The sequence below is a fragment of the Boleophthalmus pectinirostris genome, unplaced genomic scaffold (assembly GCF_026225935.1).
Source record: "Boleophthalmus pectinirostris isolate CB_2022bp ecotype Guang Dong unplaced genomic scaffold, ASM2622593v1 HiC_scaffold_14, whole genome shotgun sequence".
NCBI classification, from domain to species: Eukaryota; Metazoa; Chordata; class Actinopteri; order Gobiiformes; family Gobiidae; genus Boleophthalmus; species Boleophthalmus pectinirostris.
Window position 1 is genome coordinate 1327101 of NW_026571047.1, and position 25110 is coordinate 1352210.

Here is a 25110-nt window from a genome sequence, read left to right on the forward strand (position 1 = left end):
CCTCCATTGAGATACATGTACAACACCCCCAGCATGTTGTCACTGTAAAGCATCAATAACCATCTCTATTTTTGTTTTATATTTTGTGAGCAGCAGGAGAATGAACAAACACCCCCCTCCCCTCTTCCTCACCTGAAAAGAGCTTTGAGGTTCTCTGGCAGCTCCGTCCTCCCGGCGTACCCAGGGTTCATGGTGATGAAGATGCCCACAGAGGGACACAGGCTCACCTCCTCCCCCATGAAGTTAAAGCGCGCCTTCTTATCTCGAATCGCATCCTGGATACTCTTCACCTGCACACACGCAATTGGAAAGCCTGTGATGTCCCTGCGGGTGGGGGATTTGCATTGTGTTCTGCGGAATGGATTGTGGGCTGCACCTGTAAGCCTGGCACCGCGCTCAAAACAGCATTTAAACTGAGGCAGGTGTCACCGAAGCCCCTAAGGCTGACTCACTTTCTATACACACACACAAAGGAAACACATGGACGCTCCGCGAAAGATTTCCAAAGAAGGGTACAAGCAATATGGCCCCATTCAGCGCCTTCATTTGGTGATGTTGGAGTAAAACAGCAGATGGGAACTCGGCTACAATGGCGCGTGGAGCTCAGAAAAGCAGCTATTGTTCTAAGTATTGTGGGCTTCAGGTTGGGATGAACAATGCAGCTCACTGATACGGGACTGGGGACTCAGAGCAAGAGAAAGTTTGTCTTAAATTGCCATATGCGCTGCCAAATAGAATGTCTACTTAAAGGTGCACTGTGTAACTTTTGCCACCTGCTTGTCCCCATAGAGAAGGTGATTTGCCTGGAATCACACAGTAAAGAAGTAAAGAGGGCAAAGGGCGGCACAGTGGCACAACACTCACACCTCAAGAAACAACTGGGTCTGACTCCAGGGGAAAAGGAGAAAAAAGGATTTACAGTGAGGCTGGTTAAATTAAGGGCAATAAATAGATTTTTAAAGATACACTATGTCGCTTTCAGAAGGAAACATATGAAGAATTGAAATTTTGTTTCTCACTCCCAAATGTATAAATAAATAAATAATAATAAAAGAAAAAGTGTTCTTCTTTGGGGAGACACAGATTCCTGCTTCCTGGTCGCCTGGTGGTTAGAGAGGGGAGAGAGTTCAGCATCCTAACAGCCTGGTGGATGAAGCTGTTAGTGACTCTGGTGGTGCAGGAACAGCGGCTCCTGTATCTCACCCCAGAGGACAGGTGGGTGGTGTATATGCGGGTGAGGTGGGTGGTGTATATGCGGGTGAGGCGGGTGGTGTATATGCGGGTGAGGCGGGTGGTGTATATGCGGGTGAGGCGGGTGGTGTATATGCGGGTGAGGCAGGTGGTGTATGTGTCGGTGAGGTGGGTGGTGTATGTGCGGGTGATACAGGTGGTGTATGTGTGGGTGAGGCAGATGGTGTATACGTGAGTGAGGTGTGTGGTGTATATTTGAGTGAGGTGGGTGGTGTACATGTGAGTGAGGCGGGTGGTGTACATGTGAGTGAGGCGGGTGGTGTATATGTGAGTGAGGTGGGTGGTGTATATGCGAGTGAGGTGGGTGGTGTACATGTGAGTGAGGTGTGTGGTGTATATTTGAGTGAGGTGGGTGGTGTACATGTGAGTGAGGTGTGTGGTGTATATTTGAGTGAGGTGGGTGGTGTACATGTGAGTGAGGCGGGTGGTGTACATGTGAGTGAGGCGGGTGGTGTATATGCGAGTGAGGTGGGTGGTGTACATGTGAGTGAGGTGTGTGGTGTATATTTGAGTGAGGTGGGTGGTGTACATGTGAGTGAGGCGGGTGGTGTACATGTGAGTGAGGCGGGTGGTGTACATGTGAGTGAGGTGTGTGGTGTATATTTGGGTGAGGCGGGTGGTGTATATGCGGGTGAGGTGGGTGGTGTATATGTGGGTGAGGCGGGTGGTGTATATGTGGGTGAGGCGGGTGGTGTATATGTGGGTGAGGTGGGTGGTGTATATGTGGGTGAGGCGGGTGGTGTATATGTGGGTGAGGCGGGTGGTGTATATGCGGGTGAGGTGGGTGCTGTACATGTGAGTGAGGCGGGTGGTGTACATGTGAGTGAGGCGGGTGGTGTATATGGTGTATATCAGGGGAGTCAAACTCACATTCACAGAGCGCCAAAAATTAAAAAGTGGGACTAAGTCGTGGGCCAAAATAAATATTTACTGAAAAATTTCAACATCTGCATGTTTTCTCTTCTTTTGAGATCTGTAATGTTAAACCTTTTCTTATTAAAATAAATGTTTAATAATAGTTTTGCATTGAATCCAGAACAAGCAGAATATAAAATAATAACGACATTTTAATAAATCATGTCTCTATAGTCTGTAGTGGCGGTCCAGCTCTAATACAGATTTGAAATGATCTTTCGGGCCAAATATAATTATATTGTGGGTCAAATTTGGCCCTCAGGCCTGAGTTTGACATGTGTGGTATATATATTCCAGTTGAATTCCGTGGTTTAAGTGTCCTCCTGATAGTGAAGCGTTCCCTAGTGTATAAAAGTCTTTAACATGTTCTCTGTGACAGTCTTTATTGATTTTAGCATAATTGTGTAAAACTCTCAGATATCAGGAGAGTGTAAATGGTTGTGAAGAGCACTTGAAAGGTGGAGTCTGGATCATCTGCACATTTACAGCACACAGGGAGCACATAACACTGCTGCACTCCAGCTTTTTATTTAGTGGCTGGAATAATTCTACATGTAACATGCTGTCAGATTATGTCCAAATGTAGTTCATATTCTGTAGGTCTTGACACCCGTGGATCACTGTGTTATCATTTCACAGACAGGGAATTAGTACTGTATTTTTCAGACTATAAGTCACACTTTTTTCATGGTTTGAGTGTTTCCTGCAATTTATACTCCAGTGCGACTTATATATTAAAATTGTCAGCCTGACAGCCACGAGAGGGCGCTCTAGGCTTGTGTATTAGTTTTCTGCGTATGTCTCCTTGTCTTGCTGCAAGCAGTGAAATATGCAGCAGAAAACAACAATCATGCAGCAGAAAGAAAGTCCCTCAAGAAACTTGATGGCCTGGAGAAAAGCGGGAATGGAGAACACAGCTTCACGGCAACTGGGAGGATGCACCATGTAACTTTCCTTGAAGTCACTGGGTGGATCGCCAAAGCCTGGACTTCAGTGACAACCAAAGTTGCGTGGAGTTGCTCAGAAGTGACACCAAGGATGAAGAATTCAATGGATTCAATTTATTTAGTGATTTGGAGTGAGATGGAGAGTTTGGTAAACTTATGTTCTGTTGTTTATCCTGTAGTTATCTGAAGAACTGATTATGTGTGGCAGTAGTTCAGTTGGTAGAGCATTCTCCCACTGATCTGAAGGTTGGCGGTTCAAATCCTGCTCTCGACCTAAACATCACAGGTTGAGCGGTCAGATCCACTGACCCACAGGTTGGCTGGTGTGATTCCAGCTCCCACAGATGAATGCTGCCATTGTGTCCTTGGGCAAGACACTTAACCCACCTTGTGTACACTGGTGTGTGAATGGGTGAGTGGTTCCTTGTTGTAAATTGCTTTGAGTGCCTTGAAGGTGGAAAAGTGCTATAGAAAAATGTGACAATTTATGGGTTTTTTTTTTCTTCATTACGCATTTTTTGGCTGGTGAGACTTATACTCCGGAGCGACTTATAGTCCAAAAAATATGGTATTCAAGTTTGTTACTTAAGTAAAAGTACAGATAATGGAGCAGAAAAATACTCACGTAAAAGTACAAGTATTTGGAGTAGTAAAAAATCAAGATAAAAATCAAATGAATGTATAAACTTAGACAAACTTTATTGAGCCACAGTTCAAGTACCTAATTAAAAAATGAAGTGAATGTAAAGTAAAAAGAGTAAAAATATATTTGGTGCAGATTTTGAGGTCTTATAAGGCTTCAAATGTGTTTGTATATTTGTGTTTGCTCAAACTATGAATGTATTAAAAATAAACTCTCAGCCTTCAGCAGATCTCAAACAATAATGAAAAATACTTTTAGTTTTCACTCCAGTTAAAAAATGTAGTGGAGTAAAAAGTACAGATACCTGCTGTCAGATGTGGTGAAGTAAAAGTGAAACAGTACTGTAAAATGTACTTAAGTAAAGTACAGATGCCTAAAAATTTTACATAAGTGCAGTCCCTTACTTTTACTTTGTTACATTCCACCTTTGTAATTTGAACATTTTCAATTGCAATATTCATCTAACTCTATAAAGTCATTTGTATCATATTTGATACACAACATTCTGAGACCTCTGCCCCACACACATAATCAATACTTTTCCTGAAAAACCTATTGTATACAATTAAATACTGTCAGCTGCCCCTTTGTGGACTTTCCATAGTTTTCAGTAAAAGTTTCAAAATGGCCGCATTGGTGAACATGACTTTCTTTGTTTTTGGAGGAACAACTTTGTCAATTTTGAAAAGGTTAGTGAAAGAATTGCCTAAATATTGTTAGTGATTCTTCAACATGAACATTGACTTTCTTAGATTAATCTATGAAGTCTTCATATTATTATTTTCATTTTGTAGAAAAATCGTGGTAAAACTGTATGTATCACATTTGATACAGAAGGTCTTTGTGATTCTGTTCGTCATTAATCATTATATTGTATTTTATAATGCAATCTGCATAGTTCATGTAATTCCATGCAAATTTAACACCACACAATTTTAGTAGTAGTAGCAGTAGTAGTAGTAGTAGTAGTAGTAGTAGTAGTAGTAGTAGTAGTAGTAGTAGTAGTAGTAGTAGTAGTAGTATTGGATAATGGTGGAATTTATATCTTTACATGACTTGTTTATAAATGAAAGGTTTAATGGTTTATTTGGTCGTAACTGTCCTGTCTCTTCAATTTTCACACACAAAATAACAATAATCTATATTTGACTGATTCAGAGGATATAGAGGATTCACTCAATAAACAATAAATAAAAATAAACACGTTTGGGTTCTATAAAATGGCCATGAAGGCCTAACGTATTAAATATGATACATTTTTTATTTATAAAATGGTAAAAATTATTATTATTATTATTATTATTATTATTTACATTTACATTTAGTTTTAAGGTCCAATAAAGACTTAAATATCAAAGAATCTGAATTTTTTTTGTCTATTATTTCATGTGTTAGGCTTTGTCACAATAAAGAGCTGTGAAGTTGTCTGCACCTGAGATGGACCGCTGCACATCACAGTAGTGAGTAGTAGATTTTTTTTCATCTCATCAAAATGACTACAATTGAGGAATGAAGTAAGTAAATACAGAGTAGTGGCAAATGCAAGTGGGGAAACTGGGGTGCAAAATGGTGTCTTGAAAATAATTGATTAGAGAATGTTCTAACACGCACAAATCACTCCAAATACAACTCTGACATGGCTAAAGCTCTGAAAGTCGACTGTGGAGAATAGGTCTGATTTAAAGTATGATTGAGATGATTAATGTGCTGCCCTACAGCCACTCAGACTTGGCTCTCGGAGTTTGCCTGGCAACGTGTACATTTCATCTTATTTATTCTCTGCAAGAATGTTCCTACCAGCGGAAGCCCCGGCATCAGCACTGATAATCCAGGGGAGGAACTGGGGCCAACTATTGTTTGAAAATCCACACAAACTTCTTTCCTCTTCTCTATAGCAGACTGAGCCGGGCGCCAGCGTATTATCTATCTGGCACAGAGACGGGACCGGCTACGCAACGCTGGTGTCTGAGGCGCGTGCAACAGTTGAGGTTTAGAATGAGCTATTAGCATATCATTATCATCACCATAAGCACACACCAAAGTCTATTTGTAACAGGCTGTCGACCGCCACGCCGCATGCACGTTTTCCTGGGACACAATTCCATCAATAATGCGAATATTACGAGCACGCTATCCGCCACAGTTTACCGGATGGATGGACTGCCAGGGCTCAGCTTGTCTGCATTATGATTGAATGAGATATCAGAAATGAACTTTCCATACAGCGCGGGTCCAAGCGAAACGCCGCAAATACGCCTCTATGAATTTTACATGTGTGCGGCCGCCGTGTGGGAAGAGCGTTCACGGATGAGCAGACAGAGGCAGATCACAGGGCCATACCGACGGAACACAGAGGGGTTAGAGACAACACAAACTGCGGCAAAGGCTTAAAAAGTTTGAAACATCAGTGGAGCTTGTTTTGGATGTGAAGTGACACTGGCTCCGAGGCAACCCCACTGGGATAACACCAAAAATACATTCTGAAAACACAATCCTCCTCTCTGAGCCGAGAATCCAGGGGTGGAGCGCTCTGTACAAACAGTGCAGAGCCAGTGGAGTGGAGCTTCAATATATCCACAGAGCGCGCTGGTGTCGGCATCCCATTTATCTCCATGTTGTTGAGTGGGATGGCCGTCTGTTCCGCTCTGCTTTATTTACCCCACAATTGGAGGGCCACATGTGGGAGCGGAGCAGCACACAGCGGGAGGACACAAAGCCCAGCTAACTGCCACAGCTCCGGCACGATGGATGAGGTGGGGGCTGTGCACGGCTCGCACACAGCGGACAGTCTGTCTTCTGCAACTCCCTCACTTACACACACTTTAAAGACGACACATCATCCACACATTTTCTGATACATACAAAAACATATCTATTCTGCAAAATTGACTTTTCAGAGCTTTTAACCCATTTAGCCTGTCAAAGTAGTATTTGGTTGCTCTTTAATCTTTATCTTTAATATCCTAATCACTATCTTATTTATCTGTAATCGCTTATTGTCGATCAACTTCCTCTCTGTACTTACTTTATCTTATTTTCTTACACTGTGTTCCAAATTATTATGCAAATAATATTTTTCTCTGATGTTGCCAAATATTCGGTATAAATGACAGTCATCAGAATGTTCTAGTCATCAACCTTTAGAGGACTAACTGACACAGGAGATTTATTTCACTGACCCAAAGAGCCTGAAACACAAAACCGTCCATGAGTTTCACTGGAAAACAAACAAACAAAAAACCTTTATGACACTTAAACACAGTTTGCATAATAATTTGAAAGCAGTATAATCAGTGATACACACTGAGTTCAGCAGTGTCACGTCATCATTTTGGTACAAATGAAAAAAAAAAATTCCTGACTCTCTAGTGTGATGTGCTGCGGTCCACTGGAGGGGCCCACAGCACGCGGCGCTTTGTTAAGACAATGTTTACAGTGACGTCTGCTTCCACTGGGTACAGCAGATTTCTAACATGAAAATCAGTGAACTTGTTTCTTTTATTAACTTATTTTAGATGAATATTGCGATAACATAATGACCCACTGGTGTCAGATTATAACTATACCATATAGAGACACAAGCACAATATGTCTGCTTTAAAATAAAACACACAGCTGTTTTTGTGTGTCTGGTTGTGCACAGTGCAGCTGTGTGTGTGGTGTGGTTTCAGCAGTGGGTAGAGTAGCCAAAAATTTACTTGAGAGTAATGTTATTTAAAAAATAATATTATTCTTGTAGAATCACAAAATGTCCAAAAAAGGACTCAAGTAAGATTAGAAATCCTAATAGAAGTGAACATCGGCTCCAGCTCCAATTGACTTACATCAAAATAATTGAAAAATGTAATGAAAACCTGTCTCTCTGTAACTGCTGCAGTGAGCCTCATCATTTTTGTCTTAAAAATGTTCCTATTATTTTGCTGTACATGATCCTGGTGTTTTTATTTTGCTATTTTGTCCGTAAATAAATTCCTTTTCCTAATGTGAAATTCTGTTCCAAATGCGCCCCTATAACTACCAGCCTCGATGAGCTTCATTTGACTGGAGCTGAACACTTGATACAGTCTCTAGAGTGAGCACATGAGTGCAGGTGAAGTACAGCGAGGACACTCGGTGTTGCTTATGGGCAGTTTTGAGACAGTGTGTCCTCAGTGTCCTCTGTGTTGGAGATGGAGGTGGAGCTGCTCCATTAGCTTTGGCCTGTGCAGAAGATAAGATCTGTGCTGAAGAGGCTGTTCCCCGTCCACACAGAGGAGCATCCCTCACTGTCTGTGGGAGGAGAGTTCACATTGTCTACATGACACTTAATGAAGATGTATGAGGCTTTTTCTACGGCTTAGTAGAGATGTAACCATATCCAGATCTCACAGGTCATTATTTTTATGATAAACATCTCATGTCTCAACATACTGTGATTTGTACATTATATTACGGTATATATAATATACATTTGATTCATCTGACCCACCCATGTCTAATGGGGTCCAACTCTCCATTCTGACACCTTTTATGTCGCCATTCTGACAGAGTTTAGAGCGTCACCTCCTTTGCCTTGTATACAAGAGCTGTGGGCCACGCCTCTAAACCAGAACTACAACCAGAACTAAACCAGGACTAAACCAGGACTAAACCAGAACTAAACCAAGACTAAACCAGGACTAAACCAGAACTAAACCAAGACTAAACCAGGACTAAACCAGGACTAAACCAGAACTAAACCAGACTAAACCAGGACTAAACCAGGACTAAACCAGGACTAAACCAGGACTAAACCAGGACTAAACCAGGACTAAACCCAGGACTAAACCAAGACTAAACCAGGACTAAACCAGGACTAAACCCAGGACTAAACCAGGACTAAACCAGGACTAAACCAGGACTAAACCAGGACTAAACCAGAACTAAACCAGGACTAAACCAGGACTAAACCAGGACTAAACCCAGGACTAAACCAAGACTAAACCAGACTAAACCAGGACTAAACCAAGACTAAACCAGGACTAAACCAGAACTAAACCAAGACTAAACCAGGACTAAACCAGAACTAAACCAAGACTAAACCAGGACTAAACCAGGACTAAACCAAGACTAAACCAGGACTAAACCCAGGACTAAACCAAGACTAAACCAGGACTAAGCCAAGACAAAACCAGGACTAAACCAGGACTAAACCAAGACTAAACCAGGACTAAACCAGGACTAAACCCTGGACTAAACCAAGACTAAACCAGGACTAAACCAAGACTAAACCAGGACTAAACCAGGACTAAACCAGAACTAAACCAAGACTAAACCAGGACTAAACCAAAACTAAACCAGGACTAAACCAGAACTAAACCAAGACTAAACCAGGACTAAACCAGGACTAAAACAGAACTAAACCAAGACTAAACCAGGACTAAACCAGAACTAAACCAAGACTAAACCAGGACTAAACCAGGACTAGACCAGGACTAAACCAGGACTAAACCAAGACTAAACCAGGACTAAACCAGGACTAGACCAGGACTAAACCAAGACTAAACCGGGACTAAACCAGGACTAAACCAAGACTAAACCAAGACTAAACCAGGACTAAACCAGGACTAAACAAAGACTAAACCAGGATTAAACCAGAACTAGACCAGGACTAAACCAGGACTAGACCAGGACTAAACCGGGATTAACCGGGACTAAACCAGGCTAAACCAGGTCTAAATCATGACTAAACCAGGACTAGGACAGGACTAAAATCAGGACTAAAACTAGGATTTAACCAGGACTAAACCATGCCGCATGGACCATGCCTCCCCCCATACTCCTATGCCGCCTGTTCGTGAACATAACGAGCACCATTGCAACTTAATAATTCCCTTGTGTGTCAGAATGGCGAGTGTTGAAAAAATAAATAAATAAAATATGAAGTGCCGCCACTCCAACTAACGGAAAAAAATGTACAGGGACGTTTGATGAAAAATGGAAATGCCATCAGTCCGACAATTAGATGTCAGTGTCAGAGCGGCGGTGTGTCGGAATGGCGGCATGTAACCGGATGTAATCACTACCCATCTGTAAATTTCCAGAATGTTAAAACTCGCCTGTTTCAGCAACTATTTGCTCCCACACAACAATTCTCTATAAACAGTGTTGGGAAGGTTCTTTTAAAATGTATTCCCCTACAGATTACAGATTACATACCCCAAAATGTAGTTTGTAACATAATCCATTAAATTGAGTAATGTAATCTGAATACTTTGGATTACTTGATATTGTCATGCTTTTTAAAACTCCATGAATGTACCAACCACATCCTGAAAATTCATGTTGGTTCTCTTCAAATTGTCTGTTGAGCCCAAATCTCCTTGAACAGAGAAGCAAAGACGAAGATGTTTTAAAAGTCCAGTCTTTCCTTAAACATATTAAAAATATTATTGCTAGTTAAATGATTTTTATATGAGATCACTACTGCCTTCAATTATGTCCATCCTACTGTCAGGTGTCATATTGTTTAGTCCTGGTTTGGCCTGGTTTTAGTCCTGGTTTAGACTTGGTTTAGTCCTGGTTTAGTCCTGATTTTAGACCTGGTTTTAGTCCTGGTTTAGTCTTGGTTTTAGTCCTGGTTTAGACTTGGTTTAGTCTTGGTTTAGTCCTGGTTTAATTCTGGTTTTAGTCCTGGTTTAGACTTGGTTTAGTCTTGGTTTAGTCCTGGTTTAATTCTGGTTTTAGTCCTGGTTTAGACTTGGTTTAGTCTTGGTTTAGTCCTGGTTTAGTTCTGGTTTTAGTCCTGGTTTAGTTCTGGTTTTAGTCCTGGTTTAGTCCTGGTTTTAGTTCTAGTTTTCAACTGGTTTAGTCCTGGTTTAGACCTGGTTTAGTCCTGGTTTAGTCCTGGTTTTAGTCCTAGTTTACAACTGGTTTAGCCCTGGTTTAGTCCTGGTTTTAGTCCTAGTTTACAACTGGTTTAGTCCTGGTTTAGACCTGGTTTAGACCTGGTTTAGTCCTGGTTTAGTCCTGGTTTTAGACCTAGTTTACAACTGGTTTTAGTCCTGGTTTTAGTCCTGGTTTAGTCCTGCTTTAGTCCTGATTTTAGTCCTGGTTTAGACCTGGTTTAGTCCAAAATGTGAAAACAGGAAAATCCCGCCATGTAATCCATTTATTTCAACAAAGTAACTGTAATCCAATTACCACTCATTGAAACAGTAACTGTAACTGAATACAGTTACTCATAATTTGTACTCTGATTACATAACTCCGGTACATGTAATCTGTTACTCCCCAACACTGTCTATAAATACAAAAACATCATACTAAAACAATCAACTTTCATTTACTTTACAAAATTGACTAACGTTTCCTGAAGGGAGAGTGACTTTTGACTCAGCATCAAATGAGTAAATGGTAACATGGTGATAAATATGTTGTGTGCTGGCAGTTCATATGCCGAAGAAGTAAAACATCTTCTCTTTTTTCAGTCAAAACATGATTTTGAGTCCAGTAAAAATGTTTCTACTTTGCATATAAAAACAGTCAGTACATCAGCGGTGTGTAAGTGAGCTGCTTACACAGTCCAGTGGTCACATTCACTTTCACATGTCTCACCGTCTTATTCATGTTTTTAGTATCTGCAGAGCGTCTGCAGTTAAAGCTGCTCCAGGTGTTCTGTCTGCGCTCCCTGTGAGATGGAAAGAGCTGCAGTGTGCTTCAACATTTTAACGCGGTAATCACAATGTATCAGCGACTAGACATCGACTAGAGATCGACCAGTGTGGGCGTTTTCATGTCTGATTGTTTAGAATCACATCAGCCATGGCCCATTAGATCAGCCTGTATTATTTAGCTGATATGTATCAACAGTTTGGATTATTTGTCCAAAATTATGTCATTTTCATTCACAACAATCACACAACACTCACAGATCTGTCAGGATAATTACTATACTGACTTTTATTTTGTGGCTCAGTATTTATGATGTGTACAAATTCATGGTAAAAATGGGACGATTTGAGGTATTTTTTTATTGTAATACAATAAGATTTGAGCTGTAAAAGACTGAATAAGTGACTTCGGTGGATAAATTATTGGTCCATTCCTGCTGGTTGTTTGTTGCAACTCAGGTCTTTTAATGATGCGGACTACTGAAAATGATTTATTGAGATGATCTTGCATTGTTGTTATCAGTTGTATTATTGTATAATTTATGGCAGTACGTCTTTGTAGCAATATCTCATGATTCATAATCTGTTATCATCAAAGCTCTTTTTTTTCATAAGAGAGCTGTGTGATAGTGCTTTGTGCAGTAAAAAAGTGTAAAACTAAAGCAGTGTGTACTCAGCTCTTTTTGAGTCTATTAACCTGAGTTATGTTTTGTGACAGTTCAAACTCTTAAGAACGCAGAGCAGACATACAGCCCATAGACTGTATATGTAAATGGACATGGTGAACCTGCTGCCAGTGCTTTCCACATAGGAAGTGAGCATGGGGGTGCTTCCGGGTTCATCAACTCTGCCTCTAATTGACACATACATTTAAAAAAAAAAAAGTCACACCATTTTCTGTAACTGCTGAGTGTCATTTTGGTCTTGAAATGTTCCGATTAACCCACTCTACATGATCCTGATGTTTTTATGTAGCCCATATTTGATATTTGAGTGCCTTTAATAAAATATGCTTCAAGCCCAAATCATTATTTTGTTAGTAGTTCCAGACTGCTACATGACTCTGTTGTGAACAGACTAATTGTCAGGGTCTAAAGAGTTAACTTTTCCCAGTGACTGACATTTAGCTCTGGACCAATGAGCTGTTCCTTAGCTGCGCACTCGTCCCCCCACGGCCCCACATGTGTGCAGCCACCAGTCACCAGGTCTCTTTCTCCTTTCTTCCGATTCGAGTACATAAGACACTGGCAGAAAACTGCGATTGAAAAAACAAATACAGACGAGAGAGGCTAGGAGGAAGCGCCATTTTGAGCTCCAGCCTTTTCACTATTGTGAGATCGGTGAGCATTTTGTTGTTTATGTTAATGTCAAATTGTGAAAAGCATATGTTTGATACTTACATTGTAAAAATATTTGATTATCAGAGGGAATTAATCTATGTTTTGTTTTTCACTGCGATTTTAATGCAGTTCATGTTGTTGATTTGAGAACATGTTTAATGTTCTCAATGTTCTTTAATGTGTTTAAAAGAAGCTAATGTATTAGACAGTAATACTCAGATTTCATGATTTTATTTCTACTTGTGAACATGGGTAATGTTACAAGCAAAAGTCACAATCAGAACAGATTGTGAGAATAGTTTTCCTTTGCACTTATAGTATTTTATGACACTGTGTCCGACAGGTCAGTTTTTTTTGTTGGGCGGACCTGGTTGAGTCGATCATCTACTGCACGGTGCAGTGTGGTTGCCCCACAGCAACATACCCTTCCACGCCTTGTCCTTTGCTGCCCCTTCCTTGCACACATTCCCCTGGAACACTGGACATTAAAACTTACCTGGAATTCAGAAGGACTTTTGCGGACTGTACACGTATCTACAAGCAGGAAGTGAACTTGGGGTGGGGTAGAGTCATTCTTCCACAAGAGGGTTGTTTTTTTTGATTTGTTTCATGAATATAATGTCAATCGAATTTGAACTGAACCAGATATTTTTGTTGAACTAAATTGAATGTAATTTTGAAAGGGTGCACCCAGGTAAGAACTGTTGACTACTGTGATTGTAAAGAAAGTTGTCAATGAGAAGTGTTGGTACCAAAAGAGATAATCCTGTTTACAATTCATTTTATTTTATTTTTCGACAATACAAGCCGGCATTTAAAACTTTTAAGCCTTTGTCTGAGTCTCATTCACATCACTGCTCCTGTAAGTAGTCGAATCTTCTGGTCCAAATTATTTAAAGTACAGCTGAAGTGGAATTGAGTTTAAATTATATTCCAACTGTAACAAGACTGTTACATTTATTTCACCGTTTTATCCATAAATAATGACCAGTTTCTAATATAAAACTCCAAATTGGCTCCTATAACTCCAAGCCTCATGAGCTTCATTTGACTGGAGCTGAATGCTGCGGCTGACGTCACGCTCCCTCAGTCCACTTCTGTTTACAGTTTATGACACAGTCCTAACATTAGTACAGTTGGGATGCATGACAAAGGTAAACAGGAAGTTGGAGTTCTTGAAAGTCAGTCATCTAAATATAGAGATAATGGTTTATTGTGCCCCCTCTGGAGCTGCTCCCCACGGTGCTCTGATGTATGGCTGTGTGCTGGTGAATCGGCAGCCTGCTTCAGCGGCCTGCCAGCTGTCACAGTGGGAGTCTGACGCCCATCTCTTTTCAAGGTCTACTTCTCTACACATTTATTATTTATTCATCCACACTATACCTCTTCAGTCTGGTGCCACTTTCCAACTGTCAAAGCAGAGGTGCGCTCGGCACTCTTTCACACAAAGAGGGAGTAGGTGGTGTCAAGTTGAATAATGAGGGAAAGTTCTATGTTCAGTATCATGGTGGTCACAATCAGCGTGTTTATCTGAAGTGTCTGAGGCTGGGGCAGTCAGCAGATGCTCGTGTGATTCCACAGACGTGCTCCACGCTGCGCCACAGAACGCAGACTGGCACAAAAGCACAGGAAGATGGTATAGGTGTTTAGAGGATGCTGGGGCTGATAAAGTACTACTACTACTTTTATTTATATATTTATATAATTATCTACTTATCTTCTGCTCAAGATTCAGATAATAGTGCATAGGAGTATGAAGTGCCAAAATAATAGAAGAGTCCACAAATGGAGCTTTAGTTCTATACATACAGTATATATGAGGCAGTGGATCGACTCAGTCACATGGGAGGAGCTTGGATTAGAGGCACTGCTGGCAACTGGCTTGTCTCATGGAGATTTAGTTAATGCTGGGCAGAAATTACAAATTGTAATTGAATTAGTTGCTTACTTAAATCGCAGTTAATCACAAAAGAAAAGATGTAGGATGTTAATACCTCTAGTTTCCAGAGTAAACATGATTCGACTGATAGATCACGATCCTCTGTGTACATACTGAATCACATATTTAGGGTCACTCTCAGTTTGGCGACTATAGCTTTAGTTTCTCGTTGATCACAGACTCTTTTTGGACAGTTTAAAAAAATCAGACAGAGCTCAGAATGGTCTCTGTGGTGTTCTCTGTACAGCAGAACTCTCCTCATGTCCACACCACACCATGTTCTTCACAGTCAGTTTGAGTTGATGCCGTCAGGCAGAAGGTTCTGGGTCCCAAACTCTAAACTGAACAAATTCAAACATTCTTTTGTGCCGTCAGATGTTAATCTGCTAAACTCAGATAGCGCAGTTAAAAAATTAATGTAAAAGGGAATGTGCAATGAAAACTGCACATAGGTTTATTATACAATTATTAATAGAATACAAGAATGCAAAGGACTCGCCTGTAAAGAATAATTTAAAGGTCCTGTTGGTGCATCACTCGTGGTCATACTTGGTGTCGTATCTGCTTTTGTTCTATGGTGTTTGTTTATGTGGTGCTTTGTGTTGTGTTGTTTTTTGATAAAGTATGTTACCCTCTGTCCCAAGACAAATTTCTCCCATGGGAGACAATAAAGGATTATCTTATCTTATCTTATAGAAAAGTGGACTAAGTGAGTGTGATGTCACTCACAGCATTCAGTGCCACTCAAATGTAAGCTCACGACACTAGAGGCTACAGGGGCAAATTTGGAGCCAGGACTCTATATTATAAATAAGATTGTTTGATGGACACAATAATGAAAAAAAAAACACAAAATTTTAAGACCAAAATGACAAGGCTCACAGCAGAGAGAGGGGCCACAATATTTCCATTTATATATATGCAGTCTATGACAGACAGATTACCTGCCTTCTCTCTCTCTCTCTCTCTCTGTGTGTGTGTGTGTGTGTGTGTGTGTGTGAGCTGAGCAGGAGACAGGGTTAACACATGAACATGCTCAACCCTAGTTTAGTTTTTTCAATGTATTTTTGTCATTATTATTATTATTATTATTATTATTATTATTATTATTATTATTATTATTATTATTATTATTTATTTTTTATTTATTTATTAATTTATTTTTTTAACTTATTGAAGTGCAAAGATTCCCCCCGATATAATATATATTTTTAGATTCCAGTTACACTCACTTACCTAGACATTAGAGTGATGACTTTCTGGGGATTTATTTCCTCAACTCTACAGAATTTAAGCCTGCAACAGTCCATTATACTGTAATCAAAATAAAAACTACTTTTACAAACTGGCCTCTAAAGTTTCATCTGTACTGTCTTGCTGTAAGGAAAGACTGAGCCTCGTACGGTGGCACTTTCTGCACACTTTGAGATTTTGTTAAGTCCTTTTTTTCAAACAACACCCTGGGCTTGTTTTTTAACTCCAGAATGAATGCACATTTTTCATGGGAAATGTTTTCTCGCACTATTAGTGTAACAGATACATTTACCAGACGCGCCTCATTATAAGTTTAGCTCTAGGCCTGCACACAGTGAACACAGCCGGGCTCATCAGCTCCCTCCAGAGCACAGCCTGCTCCGTCCAGAGCCGAGCTACAGTCCAATCACATCAGAGCAGTCCAATTATACGGCCGCTCTGAGCCCCAGCACTGTCAGCCATGTTGGATGAGTCAAGCACAGTTAAAGAAAGAACTCGGAAAACAGGCTGTTTTCTTAATAATGTTAATGTTAGGTCCCCCAACGTCTTTCTACTTATGCTGAGGATACTTATACTTGCTACTGAAGATTAATGCAACCATTTGTTTTGAATCATCGCATGGGTGAACTCTGACAGCACTACTTTTTACTAAACGTACACCTTACACACCACCACTACACTACACCATCAGTATACCACCACTACACCATTACTACACCACCACTAAACCGTCACTACACCGTCACTACACCGTCACTACACCGTCACCACACCGTCACCACACCGTCACTACACCACCACTACACTACACCATCAGTATACCACCACTACACCACTACTACACCACCACTAAACCGTCACTACACCATAACTACACCGTCACTACACCACCACTACACCGTCACTACACCACCACTACACCGTCACTACACCACCACTACACCGTCACTACACCACCACTACACCGTCACTACACCACCACTACACCATCACTACACCGTCACCACACTGTCACTACACCGTCACTACACCGTCACTACACCGTCACCACACCGTCACACCACACGTCACACACCGTCACCACACCACCCACTACACCCACCACTACACCGTCACTACACCACCACCACTACACCATCACACTACACCGTCACCACACACCGTCACTACACCGTCACTACACCGTCACCACTACACCGTCACCACACCGTCACCACACCACACACACGTCACACACCACCACTACACCGTCACTACACCATCACACTACCACCATCACTACAGCATCACTACACCGTCACTACAGCATCACTACACCGTCACTACACCATCACTACACGTCACTACACTGTCACTACACCGTCACTACACCGTCACTACACCATCACTACAACAACAACAAACTTTATTTATAGAGCACTTTCATACAAAAATGCAACACAGAGCGCTACACTACACCATCCCTACACCATCACGACACCACTACTACACAGTCACTACATCGTCACAACACCGTCACTACACCATCACCTCATCACTACATCATCACTACACCACCACTATACCATCATTACACCACCACTACACCATCAGTACACCATCAGTACAACATCATCACTGCACAGTCACTACACCATCACTACACGTCACAACACTGTCACAACAACACCACTACACCACCACTACACCGTCACAACAACGTCACTACACGTCACATCATCACTACACCATCACTGCACTGCCACACTACACCATCACAACACTGTCACAACACCGTCACCACACTATCACTACATCATCATTACACCATCACTACACCATCACAACACCATCACTACACCGTCACTACACCGTCACTACACCATCACTACGTCATCACTACACCATCAAAACACCATCACTACACCATCATTACACCATCCCTACACCATCACAACACCATCATTACACCATCACTACGTCATCACTACACTATCAATACCACCATCACTACACCATCACTACGTCATCACTACATCATCACTACGTCATCACTATGTCATCACTATGTCATCACTATGTCATCACTATGTCATCACTACACCGACACTACATGGTCACTACACCATCATGTGATACTTCTGAGGGAGATACAGGATGTAACAGAAATGTGCAAAGCGGGTAAACAACTCTCCTATCTATCATTATTTCTAAGCCTGTCATCAGTTTGGGTGTTAGGCCTCGTTTTGGTGTTTGGGTGTAAATAGAAAGGGTGAATGTGAGTAAGTGACAGTAGGCAGTATGACATTACACAAAAAGACACATGTTGAACATTTGTACCTGGACGGCCACCACAGAGAGCACCTCCACTGAGATCCTGTTGAACTCGTCGAAGCAGCCCCACGCTCCAGTCTGTGCCAAGCCTTTGTAGATGTTCCCACACGACTGAAGGATGAGAGAAACTATTAGTCACATCAATACAAGAAGAAAAGCCCCTGAATGAGATCTGGGTTGAAATAAAGTTTTTTAGGCCTGCAAATCATCCAAATTAAATGCATCTGAAATTTGAAATGTAACAGACTAAGTGGGCTCACAGTTTAAACTAAAACATGCTTTTAGGAAAGGTGTAATTTTAGACATGCTAACTCTATAGTTTAGACGAGGGATTCACCGATCCGATACTGGCGCCGATATTGAAAATTTAGCTGGACCGGATAGTAGCTTATCGGTTCAGCCAATATCCTGCCTGGACAGATGCATCAATGTAAGAACAATATTTAATGGTCATAGTTGGTCTAGAAAGTCTCATAATATTTGAACTTTTATTTATTGGTGATTTACACATTTTAGAATCTGATGATGTTGTACTCAAAAGACAGATTTCCCTATCAATAGCATTGTGCTTTGTCGTGAAATATCGAAAAACTTTATTCTCAAATCTTTAATGTAAACTTACAAATATAAAAACCTACACTTTAACATGTTGTATTTTACCTGCCCCCCATCCGTATTAAATAATATTGGCATACAGAATGTTGTGATGTTGTCTGAAATCCAGCAGTACAGAGCTGTTGTGTGCTGACATGAAGGAAATAAAAACAGCTCCATAACACATATGGATCAGTTTTGCCTTATTTTATTTTTGTTTTAAGGAAATAAATGCTGTTTTCAGTCTGCACTGATGATGGTAGTGGGCATCAGCAGATACTTAAAGCTATAGTATCAGACCTGCATATTCACAATATTCTTCTTTTATATCAGACGATCAAGTACAACAGCTCTATTAAAATACTGCAGCATTATTGTTCCCAGAATGAAAGAGGTTTATCTGGTGATTGTGGTCCAGCCTGTGCAGCCTTGTGACTTCTGTGACACACAGATCTCAGCACACAGACAACGAGCTCTGAAAGCTCAGCTCCTGCTCTCACCTCAGCTCCACACGATTGCATAAGATTACCTCACTCTCTACTTTTCCACTTCTGAACTACAACAAGTCCACACCTGAGTTCTGTTTAAGGAACTGTTATTCAGTGCAGGTAACTCTTATTGAGCTGATTGTTTTTTAAACTGCCCCTAGAACAGACTCGGCCCCTCTGACCACTCCCACTCACACACTCACCACACTTGTACTAGGCTAGGTGGGTGAAGTGTCTTGCCTAAGCACACAAGGGCAGAACATGGTCTGAACAGGATTCAAACCTAGCAGATGGTGTTTATTTTTTATTATTATTAAAGAGCCTGTACCTGATTTTAATGTATTCTAGATAAGATAAATGGTCTTGCATCATGCACTGTACAGTAAAAGCAGCTAAATAATTTTAAAATTGAGTAGGGCTGCAACAAGTGAATCAATTAATCACAACCAACTGATTATTAAATCCATGCAGATTGCACAACTCAATAGTACAATAAATCTAATAAAATATGCACCAAATTGTAATCCAGAAGTCCAGAAGTATACACAAAAACATACATACATACATACATACATATATACACATATATACACATTCTCTACACGTACAGAAGTAAAGGCGTGGTACAATTAAAAGGGACACTTATCTATGTTTATTCCCTTAATGAAGTTATAAAAGAAAAAATGCTCCCATTTTTCTTCATAGAAATGCATCGGTCATTAATTTGATAAATTAGTTGCTCATATGAGGCGGTTTCGGAGAGGGCTGTGTACCATTCCAAGTAAGTGGGTTTATTCTGTTCTTTCCATGTCTTAGTATGACTTGGTCACAGTAAAAGCAGTTTTCAGCTCTCAGAACTCTCTTTCCCTTTATACCTATTATCTGACTCTGAGATATTCAAAAGTCATAACTGGGTGTCAAGAGTATTTTACTTTTCAGACTTTGGCCAATTTGATCTATGACATCATTCCAGAACTTCAAAATCCAGGACAAGTAAGACACATATGAATCAAATCGCCAGGAGCAGATTTACACCTCCAACACATATCGGTCTGACTGATGCCTGCCCTGGGACCGTCACAGGTGTCAGTACAGTCTATTCAATATCTTAAACTGAATACATTTTGAACGTGTGGCTCTGACAGGTTTTAACATATTCTTTATGACTGTACTCCATTCGTCCACAGCAAAAGTGGTCTCCAAATGCTTTTCCCAAACTGTTTTCAGTCCCTTCTTAATATCATTCTCAGACTTCAGAGAGATCATTGTAAATATTGCTTACCAACCAAGGGAGGCTATTAAAGTGTCTAAGTTTAGAATCCACCACGGATTCAGAGGAACAGTTGATACAGTTTGTGCTCATTTTGTCAGGAAGTCCCTCAGCTGGAAGTAGCGATTTAGTTCTTTGTCTCATGAACCAAATGATAACTGAAGTGTAGGAAATGTCTTAAATGACGTATCATGGGACAGCTTTCCAATTTGATCTGTCCCGTTTGACATTCCATTATGAAACTTGGATCAATGAACCTATGACAACCTAAAATATCCTACGATAATGTATTCTAATTGATGTTTAATAATGTAACAACTGTGCAAGTGAAACAAAAATAAAGACTGGCCCCAAACCTCAGTCCCAACAAGAATAAGAGCATTTTGGTTACATTTTCGATTCCTTCCAAAACCAAATTCTATGTGGTATGGTTAAAGGTTCTCCACTATTATTATCTCAAGTTGGGCTGGAGTTGACATTAGCTTCCTCGGAGCTAGGTTGCATGGAAGTGGCCTGAGTTCTGCTATGCCAGTGTGCATCGAAGAAAGCATTTGGTCCATGTTAGGCCTTGTGGTGGTTTTTGCTCGAGTGTTCTTCCCTTTGCTCATGATACACACAGGATTCTGCAAAAAATAATAAATCTACTACTCGCTACTCAGTGTTGGGAAGGTTCCTTTTAAAATGTATCCCCTACAGATTACAGATTACATACCCCAAAATGTAGTTTGTAACAGAATCCATTAAATTACTTAAAGTGAGTAACGTAATATGAATACTTCGGATTACTCGATTTGTTGTAGAGCAGCAAAGACAAGGATATCGTAACATAAGATGGTTTGTCTGCTAAAAGAAAATAAAAAGCCCAGACTTGATTTAACCATATTAAAAATATTATTGATCAAAGAGGAGACACGTCAGTGCAGCATGATTTAGTCCTGTTAAATCCTGTTAAATCCTGTTAAATCCTGATTTTAGTCCTGGTTTAGTCCTGGTTTAGACCTGGTTTAGACCTGGTTTAGACCTGGTTTTAGATCTGGTTTAGTTCTGGTTTAGACCTGGTTTAGACTTGGTTTTAGATCTGGTTTAGATCTAGTTTAGATCTAGTTTAGTCCTGGTTTAGTCCTGGTTTAGACCTGGTTTTAGATTTGGTTTATATCTAGTTTAGAGCTGGTTTTAGTCCTGGTTTAGTCCTGGTTTAGACCTGGTTTAGACCTGGTTTTAGATTTGGTTTATATCTAGTTTAGATCTAGTTTAGAGCTGGTTTTAGTCCTGGTTTAGTCCTGATTTAGATCTAGTTTAGTCCTGGTTTAGTCCTGGTTTAGACCTGGTTTAGACCTGGTTTAATCCTGGTTTAATCCTGGTTTAGTCCTGGTTTAGACCTGGTTTAGTCCTGGTTTAGACCTGGTTTAGACCTGGTTTAGACCTGGTTTAGTCCTGGTTTAGTCCTGGTTTAGTCCTGGTTTAGACCTGGTTTAGACCTGGTTTAGACCTGGTTTAGACCTGGTTTTAGATCTGGTTTAGTCCTGCTTTAGACCTGATTTAGACCTGGTTTAGACCTGGTTTTAGATGTGGTTTAGATCTAGTTTAGTCCTGATTTAGACCTGGTTTAGACCTGGTTTAGATCTAGTTCAGACCTGGTTTAGTTTCCGGCAATGAGTGGAATTACCGGAAAAAAGAAAGGAAAAAAAAGTGGGGGTATAGCCCAAAATGTGAAAACAGGAAAATCCTGCGCTGTAATCCATTTATTTCAACAAAGTAACTGTAATCCAATTACCACTCACTGAAACAGTAACTGTAACTGAATACAGTTACTCATCATTTGTACTCTGATTACGTAACTCTGGTACATGTAATCTGTTACTCCCCAACACTGTCGCTAGTGTGATGCATGTACCCATGGAAGGTGCCGACAACTTCACCGCTCTTTGTTGTGATGACATTTGCAGCAGTGTCAGCTCCATTGTGCACCACAGTTTTCTAAAGCGGAAGTCTGCAGTCTTTTATTAAGACCTTTTAGATCAATATTGCAATTTAAAATGTCCAAATGCAGGCACGAGAACAAGAGGCCTTTTTTAAAAAGAGCGAGATGTAATGTTGCAGAGCTGACAGCCGTGGTCACACATAAAGATTAGAGGGACACCAAAGCGAACAATATTTAACAAAAGGCTGCCACACGGATGTTTTGATGCTTGTACACCTTGTCCAAGCTCTTATCTCATCTCAGTCCTTACATCTTCCTTAAACCAGTCTTGTGCGGCCAGAGAATCCACAAACAGAACGCGTGCATGTCAGAGCACACCAAGCAGGGCCACTTTACACCGGCTTTAGTCACAGCATACCAATCAGCTGTTTTCCGGAGGTGGGAGCCGGAGCGCAGGATGACAGAAGGAAAGATGAGAAGGAAACAGTGGATTGACACGTTTAATGACAATAGTGAGGCAGCGGGGAGAGCGTGTGTGCGGAATGCTCATGAGGACGGGGGCTGTACCTTGTAGTCCATTTGCTCGGAGCAGTTGAACACGTACACCATGATGCCCAGAGCCCGGCCCAGGTCTTTGGTGGTCTCGGTTTTGCCGGTGCCAGCTGGACCGGCCGGGGCCCCGCTCATGGTCAGGTGGAGGGACTGGGTCAGTGTGATGTAGCACCTGGACGTGGGCACAAACACACACACAGTTAGAGTGATGGTTTAGGCCTGTCAGTATAAACTCTATAAAGAAGAGGACGAAGAGAGTCAGAGTTCACACAGAGTTCAAATCCAGTCAAATGAAGCTCACGGAGGTCAACAGTTATAGGATCAAATTTGGATCAGAGTTGCATAGAAGGAATTGGAATTGATTAACTGACAAAAAAGCAAAATAAAAACCCAAGAACCATGTACTGCGGTTAATATGAACTTTTTTACACCAAAATGACGAGTGTGAAAGCAGCAGTTACACAGAGGGCGACGTTTTGCCAATACAGAGTGAGTCGATGGAGGTTTGGAGGTTAGGTAGAGGGACGGTTAGGGCTTTGGGACATGTAATAAAAAGCTGAACACTCAGGGTGCTGATATCATCCCTTTGGTGGTGAAGCTAACTAGAGGCACTGCTCTGTCTGAAACTCTGTTACTCAAATTAGATTTTAGGATGAGTTTTACTTTAACATAACATATTATTTAACATATTAACATAATCTGACCATAAAAATAAGTCACTTGGTTTGAACTACAAATCCCTCTCAGAGAACATTACAGGCACAAGCTAGTTAGTGAACTAGTGTTGTAGTACTCGACACCGGTCTTGGTCTCAAACCTGGTCTCATTTTTTGCCATCTTGTTCTAGTCTTGGAAGCGAATGTGTTTGAACTCTGTCTTTTCTGGTTCTTGAAGGCGCTTGGAAACTGTCTAGTCTTGATCTTGTTGTCTAACACTCGACAAGTGAACAAAATGGCCTTTAAAAGTCTTGGTCTAGTCCCAGTCTTAACCCTCAGAGGCCTTGGTCTTGTCCTGGTTTTGGGACCCTGTGGTTTCGCATTGGTCTCGATTAGTGGGGTCTTGACTACAACACTAGAATTAACCAACAGTTTTTACAGATCATTATTATTATTATTATTATTATTTTTTAGAAAATCTAACTTGTTCAGTTGGAGTTGACCAGTGTTTGCAGGGATGTCACTGCACTGTCTGCAGGGCGGCGGTAGCTCAGTTGGTAGAGCATTTGCCCACTGATCTGAAGGTTGGCGGTTTGATTCCAGCTCTCAACATAAACATCACAGGTTGAGCGGTCAGAACCACTGACCCACAGGTTGGCTGGTGTGATTCCAGCTCCCACAGATGAATGCTGTCGTTGTGTCCTTGGGCAGGACACTTAACCCACCCTGCCCACAGTGAATGGGTGAGTGGCTCCTTGTTGTAAAGCACTTTGAGTGCCTTGAAGGTGGAAAAGTGCTATAGAAAAATGTGACCATTTACTGTCACTATATATATTTTTAAAGGTCCTATTTTACACAGAATTGCCTCTTGTGAGCTTTAAATCATGTTAGAATGTTGTTAACTCCTCAAAACAGACCTGGACTTGTAGTTGCGTTTTGTTCATTCACACATGTTTGAGTAACCCTCACATCTCCAAAGCTCAAAATGCTCTGTTCCACCTTGTGATGTCATGAAGCTGTAGTTTTCAACCTACATTTTTTTTAGAAGAAATTGGAAATTCCAGGTTTGAAATTATCCAAATAATTGTAGTGAAGATGTATGAAGTTTTAAAAAACACAGTAGAGCATTTGCTGTATTACCACATGACATCACAAGTGTGTTTTCTGTTTGAGAGAAGAACATAACTCCAGATATTTTTGATGAGCAAAACAACATTAGAACATAGATCAGATAATAGTCTAATATGGACCATTTAAAGATAAAATCAAACAATTTGTTATGCATTAGAAAAGCCACATTAGATTCTTGTTTAGTATGTAAATAAGTAATAGACTGCAGCACAATTGGAACTCCTATGTAAAATAATGTATCACTTCTCACTAAGTAATAGGGTCT

At 40.8% G+C, this 25110-nt stretch overlaps 1 protein-coding gene across 2 annotated transcripts in view; it reads right to left on the reverse strand.

Moving 5' to 3' along the window:
• LOC110154053 (dynein axonemal heavy chain 9) overlaps positions 1-25110 on the reverse strand; it is a 567616-nt gene that overhangs the window by 458210 nt on the left and 84296 nt on the right. For both annotated transcript variants that reach the window (XM_020917987.2, XM_055150409.1), the window contains exons 33-35: positions 23074-23230; positions 18240-18344; positions 133-290 (exon numbers count right to left, since the gene is read on the reverse strand). In XM_020917987.2, the coding sequence (XP_020773646.2) occupies positions 133-290; positions 18240-18344; positions 23074-23230 (420 nt within the window). The remainder of the gene's footprint in view (positions 1-132; positions 291-18239; positions 18345-23073; positions 23231-25110) is intronic.